Genomic DNA, 8,088 nt, shown 5'->3' on the forward strand with positions numbered 1-8,088 from the left:
GCCTCCACAGGGAAAGCAACAAATTTCTCCTCTCCAAACCAGAGCCCTCGCTGCTTTTTCCACTTTTCAGGAATCCAAGCAGGGCTGTGGATTTATTTTGCATCAATCAGCATTTTAAGAAGTCAAAATACCAGGTTTGGACACTGTTTGACTTAGTTTGGAAGGCTTCTTCGATACTGCCATTTATCAGGAGACTGGAGTTTAAGATAGATGGATTCATCATGGTTAATATTTTCCTTTTTTTATAAATTTTTTTCTGAAGGATTTACTATTCATATTCATTTTTTATTTACTTTTAAATAATAAAATAAAGATAATGAGTCAACTTGCCTTCCTTCCTACACTTTCTAGAAATGTTTTTAGGGTTTAAACATCCCATTCAAAAAACCATTTTGTGATCATGATTAACGATGTCTGATGTAATCATCAGATCCGACGACTAATCCAATCATGATCAACGGTTATATCAACCGATATAACCATCCAATCCGTCGACTAAGATAACCATTTCGTACCAAATAACTTTTTGTGTTGGATTAGCCATATAATAAAAATTTTAACTAGACAAAAGGCAATAACACTTAACTGGCCCATATTTGGAAACTAATATTTTTAAATGATAAAGAAAATGGCATTAAAAAGAGAACAATTTACAAGAGATTGATGTATGCCCTATTCTGCCAAAGTTAATCCACCTAGTAGTGTTGGCTGGACATCAAGTCCTGTATTGCTTGGTCTACCGCATAAATAATCATCTTCTTAACCTGTTCCAAGACGCAACGTTCACCCAGAGCTACTGCCACCGAAATAGCAGATTCTAATGCAAGAGAGGAATTTGAAGGTGAAAGAAATGATGGATATTTAGATATAAAGAGATTGCTTACCTCTAATTTATCCTCGTTAACCCTGTGATTTTTTGGTAGCTCCCGGAATTCGTTGGTCAAACGTATACACTCGTGGATATTTTCAGGCGACACGAAGTCAAGAGCAACTTTAGTGCATGACTGGCCAAACATAGTTTATACAAAGCCATTAGAACTTTTATTTGAGAGCTTGAAAAAAAAAAAAGTTTTCACAATCACCCAAAGTTTGTCAAACTGGTACGATAATAGCAATAATGTTGTGATTTTACAAAGATCCACTTTGATAAAACATGGAGCCATTTTATCAATTGAATCCTTCTTCAGCCAAGTAAACACTTGTTGAAACATCCAAATCCGTTAAGGATATTATAATGGCACAATTACTGGCAGAACTTTGCAAAGATTGTTTTCATAAAACATGAAACTCTTCATCACAGATTGAATCAGCTTCTTCTGTGAAGTCATTGTACTTGTCTTAAAAATCACCCGTTGAAAAAATCAAATCAATTAAGAATTTTTTCTAAAGCATTAAATTAAGAGATTCAAAATTTTCTTGGATTTTAAGATCTCGAAGTATACATAATTAGAGCTCACAGCTAAAATGAAGAGTCAATTAGCAAGTACGATAAAAAATGGTCTAGAAAAGATAAATGCTAATGACATGAAATGCACAAGAAACTTCAGCTCAGCCCATTACCCACATGACTTCACCATATTAACAAAATTTGAGTCTCTCGTGTCCTAAGACTAATTATTTACTGTTGAAAACCTATAAAAGCTTAACCCAGGAGCAGTGCTAACTGTATCGGTCAATCTAGGTTAATCAACGAACCACACTAGTTCATATGACGATGCTGGTTATTACTGAAGTGGACCATCCAATAACCTAGAATGAGAGCATAATAGCTTACCTTGAAATTTCTAACTTGATGGGGGCATCCTGCAGGAATAAAAACTGCCTCTCCAAGCCTTTGCTCAAATGTCCACGGCTCTATTCCTGCAGAGGGGAAAAAAAAAAAAACAAGCTTAGTTGAAAGAAATAACCAAAATTAAAATTTCATTATGCAATAATAATGAAATCTACCAACCAAATTCTTCCTTAAGCCTCCTTTTATGCTCCAGAGTTAAATAAAACGTTTGGTCATGAATGGGATGAACGACCTGTTCATCATCAATGAAATTATAAGTTTCCAGCATAGAAGTGCTACACTGGTCATAATTAAGCTTGTCGAAACATCATTACCTGTTCAACTGGGCAGCCATGAATATGCCTAAATTCTTTTGAGTGCTTTCTAAGATAAGCCTGCAACTTAGATACATCCTCTCGCCTAAAGATGTCCCATAGAGCACCTCCAACAATACTATCATGGGCTTCGAATGTAGATGAATTTCTCTGCTTATTCTGCCCATTGGTCAAATCATCATGTGCTTCAGTTTGATAGCTACATAAAACTGCATCGTCTCCTTCTTGTTCCCTACATGAAACTACCATTTCTCCTAGTCGTTGCTTCCCATTCCCATCACGTGTGACCAATATCTGGGTCGTTGATTCTAGAGGATTCTCGTGAACAACTGATTGGTCACCTTGGATTCTTTCAAGACGTTCTCTCTCATCTTGATGTTTATGCTTCTTTTTCAGTACTTTTATCCCCAACTGCTGTTGACGAGTAATGGGAACCTCTGCAGTATGTGTCAAGACATTGACCTGATTTTGATGCGGGGAAAAATACTATAAGAGTTATTATCTTCTTCTTTTCAACTAAACTGTTAATGGACATGCAAGGATCAATGAAACAATAATAACAATATTACATAACCTACCGCATCTGCCATATCACAGTGGAGCTTAGTCACAGAATCCCCTCTGCCAAGCTCTTCAGCTACACCATAGGCAATATATGTCTTTGGGCCCAAGTCAGGCTTCAACACTCCTTGGGGCAACTTCACTGCAAGGTTAAGAATGCCTGACACTGGATCTGTATATTCCTGAAAGGGCAAAGCTGTGACAAATTCATCACAATGGCGTGGCAACCTTTCTTCAAATAGATCTGATGGGGGCCAATCCTTCAGTTTGAGCATCTCAGGCCACAGATTCTTGTACATCCGTCCTTCTGTATATCCTTTGAAGAATTGATGAGCATTAATATCAACCTGCCCAGACATGTTACTTAGCGATTGACACCATATTTGTTTAAACCAAAGTAACCTGAACCAAAATTAAAAAAGAAATCTCCACAGAAAAATGTATAAACATAATAACTAAAGTTCAATGCCCAAAATACCCTAAAACTTTTTTTTAAGATTTATAATGTGGTTACTTTGTGATGATTGCGTTAACTCCTTGGTATATGAGTTCACTGCTTCAGAGATAAACTCCCAAAGGCTACTAAGTTACCTAATTACACTTCTCATAACATCTCTATCTATCAGACTAGATTCAAGGCAAAAAAGCAATCTCAAAAAAGGAGTTAGAATTTGACACATTCAGCTCCTTTTGCCTATTTATCACTGTTGAATCTTGATATAGTTTTTGCACTTTAGCACTTCATTTAAGCTAGAAGAGAAACTAAGAGGAAGAATTTGGCAAAGAGGAGAGACTAGGTTCTGGGAATTAATGGAGAGAGAAAGCAGGCAAGTAAACTCAGTTCAAGGCTCTAACCTCACAACATGCCAAGCAGTCAATGGCCTTTAAATTTGAGTGATTTGAAGTAGTTCTTGAATTCGTCGGACCACGAACTACTCGCCACATAACCATCGGCTCCCAGCTCAAACCTGAAGTATTTTCCATCACACCACTAACTATCACAGGCATACCCCTGATCCAGTGGCTCTGAAAGGGAAGAAGATCTTTCTGAATCTCTTCAGCATCTGGACAGTATAAATAGTTATCGTCTGAGCCTTCCCGTGATGCTGCTTTCCGTAGTTTGTTCTCTTCCATTTTAAAGTGGCTAGATGATGGATGTATATCAGCCTCCCCTCCAACACCAAGTAACATTTCCTCGGCCTTAACTATCAGATTCGGTATCCAGTTATCTGCAAGGATTTGTCTCAGCTCCAAAAGCTGCCCACCACAGCCACCTCTGCTCTTAGGTGGGCAAGGAATGCTGCCATTGGCATTAGCTTCCCATTCACACAAGGTTTCTGAGAGACGGACAGAGCTCGTATCAGAACTCTCATTCTTCTCAGGCAGTGGGTTTCCACCATGCATATAAGCTTGCCCTCTGTAAGGGCAATGCCAGATTACCTCCTCAGTGCCTCCCCGTAAGTTGCCTTCACGTATCTCATGGCAACAACTGAGGCACAGGTCATAAGAACAACTTGGGCAGCTTCTATGCAGATCTGCTATAGAGGTTCGGCAGTTATCACTGTGGCAAAAACCAAGTTCAAAAACAGTCACCAAATAAAGACAAATTCATAATTGATACTGTTAAAATACCAGTTCGTGGATATTTTGGTCATTTTCTACATTACATTTTTCTTCTAAAGTTAGGATGTTAGATAGACAATGTCTTATTTTATCTATGGTTCAATTTTCACTCAATTTAGATATGTATTTTAGGAGATAAGTAATTTTGAGTATTGAAAGGCATTTTGCCCTTTTGTAAAATATCACTTAAAAAAAGGGCAGGCATGCTTTTCTGGCATGTACTCCAAGACAGCAAGGCTGTTCTTCTCCCAGGTCTTCTTTTCTCCTCATATCTCTTCTATTTTCTCCCCGAATCTCATAATTTTCAGATACATGTTATATACTTGCACTCAGATTATGAGAAATCACAAGAAAAATAAAAGGGAGGCTTACCAAAAAACACGTTCATTGATATAACAATTTGTTTTTTGTAGTTCCAGATCCGAGATAGATAACTTTCCTGCATATACAAGACCTTACAAGTGACTGAATGAAACAATAATCTATAAACTGAAGAAACACAGGAACATAATCACTACATCACTACCTTGAATTTTCACTTCTGCCTCCATTTCCACCATTTGTTCTTGCCATATTTGTTTCACAAAGGGAAGAAGGAAATGCAACAAGTACTGGGAATGCCGGATTTTTGAACGTTGGCTAACCTCGTTTTGCAAATTCTGTTAGAGAGTAAGAGACAGCATCAGGCCCTGACTATAAATTAATAAGAGTTTTTTTTTTTTAAATGCTAATCTTATAAAGCTAAAAAATACTGATAAAAATGTGTCCAGAAAAAATTACAGATACATTACAAATCCTCGGATAGGAGAACAAATAGCAATCACGTGAACAAGAATTGACACAAGAAATAGATAAAAGTATTAATGAATAAAAGTTGGAAATCCCAACATAGATATGCTCAAAAAAGTCCTTGGCTACTTAAAAATAACAGTTGACAAACCCAGAAAAAGACATGTCAAATCAGACCTTGGGGGTAGATTTCTTCATTAAGCACGCCTTGCAATTGCAGACTCCACGGCAAACTGGACAACCCTCTGAAATATCTTCTTTTGACATCTTCGGATACCTAAAATTTCACCATGGCATACCTTAGCAAAATGACAAAAATAAGAAAAGATAATGTTTCAAAAGAAAAAAAGATAACAAAGAAGAAGAAGAATGAACAAAACATGTCTGAATACAAAATCAATATCTTAAAATAACCATTATGAATGACTGGAGTATAACAAAGAAAAAAAAATGATTTAAATATTGCGTCCAAAATCTGCAATTTGTGGGACATGAGAACCCATGACAAAAAATTGGACAGGAAAATAATACACTCTTTTCAGCAAATCATAAAGAGATTATAGTTTACAGACAGCAAATGAATAAGGTTAAAACCAATAAAAAAGAAACAAAACGAATATCAGTTCAGAGCTCATAAAAATATAATAATAATGACCATAATACATACTGGATTTCATACGGTGTCCAATAGCTATTCATTGGGCATGTTTAGCCAATATACTTGAGAGAAAAGGCAGATAGAAAACTATACCCTAAACTTGGAACTGGGATAACTAGATCACTTAAAAACGAATTAAATATAATTTAGAACGCAAGCTACTAATTAACGGCTTCCTTTTTACGAACATAATTTAGGGAAGTTTTCAGAAATAAGAAAATAATTAAACCAGTAACAAGTTAATAACACTAATAGTTCCAAGTAGATGAATGAAGAAATTAAAACATCAAGACAATACGGATTTGAAGTAGAAGGTATGTAAACCTGATGCTTGCACTCAAAACAGAAAACAAAATGTCCACCACGGACAAGCTGAATAACAAAGCACTAGATTGTATATGTATGAGGGAAGTTTTCAGAAATAAGAAAATAATTAAACCAGTAACAAGTTAATGACAATAATAGCTCCAAGCAGTTGAATGAAGAAATTAAAACAGCAAGACAATACGGATTTGAAGCGGAAGGTATGTAAACCTGATGCTTGCACTCGAAAGAGAAAACAAAATGTCCACCACAGACAAGCTGAATGACAAAGCACTAGATTGTATATGTATGAGTGTGATTCATAACATCAATTGAACGGGGCAGAATAGATTAAGCTGAATTACCATTTTTTAATGCACTGAATGCAATAACGTCTCTTATTGCACTTCAAACACCAGACAACGGTCTTCTCACTTCTCTTACACTGATGGCATGTTGTGCTCCCTTCTCTCACCCGACGACCTTGAGAACTCTGAAATGAGGAAACCATGCGAATATTCTCTAAAATATATTCCCGATATAGAGAAAAAGAAAATGCCATAAACGAGAAGCGTCTTACTTTATTGGGTAAACAAATTGCAGATGAACGATCTTCCATCGGACTACAATCAGCGGTAATCGAAGATAATGACGAGAGGTTCTCCACTTCAGCTGCCCCCGGTGAACGGTCCGGCTTCGATTCGATAATCCTAATCCGCATTCTCTTCCTCCTACCTTCCGGACCACTTCCTTCCATCATCGGCTGCATTACCACGCACTCAGAAGGCGTCCTAGGCGCGGAATCGCCCTTGTTAAAACCACCTTCCGACGCTACAGTCTTCCCCTGGTTGACCCCATGGACCCGTGGTCGTCTCCTAAAGTAGGTCAGCAAACGTACCTCACCATCAGGTCTGACACCCGAAACGGCATCCTTATCCCCTCCACAAACTTTCTCCTGCACCACCACCGCTCTGGCCCCGCAGGGAGGCGAAGAAGAGGAGGAAAAATCCTCAGCCTCGGCGGAGTATTTCCCGATCACAATATTCTCCCGAAACTTGGAAACCCTAGCCGCTCGCTGCAGTGTCGTGAAGTCCGTCGAAACGCATCCCTTTCCGTCCCCCAGCAAGACGTCGTCTGCATTGCATGTTTCTTGTTGCACAAGTTTTCTCTCCGGCGCCATCACTCGTGAAATTACCTCAACACCTCTCTCCAGCCAAATCGCCATTGAAGATTAACATGAAGAAACTGAGGAAAAAGAATAAAAGAAGATCAGGCAGATTCGGATTCCAAATCCAACTGTACCCGGACTGAAACTACGAAGAAGGTACAGTTTTGGTATAAAAGAAGAAAGTGCCCTTGAAATAAAATCTTATTAACTCAGCGTCCGCGGTTTCAGAGATCTGAGCGACGTGGCTAAAACCTTCATACTGGATTTATTAATTAAAAGAATAATAATTCCATAGAAAATTACTTAATTGCCCAAGAGAAAGAGCCCTATGCATAGTATATACTTAATTTATATGTTATTTATCTTAAGTTGCATTTTATATATATATTTTATGTTGTCTGATTTATAAATGTAATTTTATGCATTTATTTGGGCATATTTACATAGTCTTTCCTAATTGAGATCACAAACGAGAGTGATAGATCGTAGCGAGGCGATAAGGATAGGTAGGTGGAGTCGTGTTAGGGTTAGGCGGAGAGAATTGGGATCGAGGGATTTTAGGGAAATTCGAAGAAAGAGGTTTCAAATCCGATTCAAGATAAAATTATTTTCTCTTGTCTAGAATAAAAAATAGGAGAGAAAATAGTTTTCTCTTATTTGAATACACTTGGAAAATGAAAAAAAAATATTAAATTTTAAATTTTTTACGATTAAAATTTTCTATTAATTTTCTATTTCTTTTATTTTTCCCCCGAATTTCATCGTATGTGAGAGATAATTTATTAATAAAAAGACAAAAAATAATTTGCTCTTTTTTTTTTTCTTTTTTTTTTTGTGGGCTCCAAACATGCCCTAAACTACACTTCCATCTACTTATGCT

The 8,088-nt window shown here is 37.1% G+C and overlaps 1 protein-coding gene across 3 annotated transcripts; it reads right to left on the reverse strand.

The window, feature by feature from the left end:
* Nucleotides 1-518: 518 nt before the first annotated feature.
* On the reverse strand, nt 519-7,358 carry LOC137941055 (lysine-specific demethylase JMJ26-like). 3 transcript variants are annotated; one of them, XM_068786292.1, is made up of 12 exons: nt 6,621-7,358; nt 6,406-6,533; nt 5,257-5,356; nt 4,817-4,949; nt 4,663-4,729; nt 3,523-4,228; nt 2,685-3,014; nt 2,107-2,568; nt 1,952-2,024; nt 1,775-1,860; nt 885-1,004; nt 519-764 (listed from the first exon to the last, which is right to left on the reverse strand). In XM_068786292.1, exons 1-12 carry the CDS (start codon nt 7,263-7,265, stop codon nt 696-698), a joined length of 2,919 nt encoding a protein of 972 aa, XP_068642393.1. In that variant the 5' UTR covers nt 7,266-7,358; the 3' UTR covers nt 519-695. The 3 variants fall into 3 exon arrangements, with proteins under 3 accessions (XP_068642393.1, XP_068642394.1, XP_068642395.1); XM_068786293.1 differs by having other exon boundaries at nt 519-793; XM_068786294.1 differs by having other exon boundaries at nt 733-796.
* Between the last annotated feature and the right edge of the window lie 730 nt (nt 7,359-8,088).

The sequence above is a fragment of the Aristolochia californica genome, unplaced genomic scaffold (assembly GCF_029961685.1).
Source record: "Aristolochia californica isolate CCGP_79_NKW_82.1479 unplaced genomic scaffold, dmAriCali1.0.hap1 SCAF_9, whole genome shotgun sequence".
Lineage (NCBI taxonomy): Eukaryota > Viridiplantae > Streptophyta > Magnoliopsida > Piperales > Aristolochiaceae > Aristolochia > Aristolochia californica.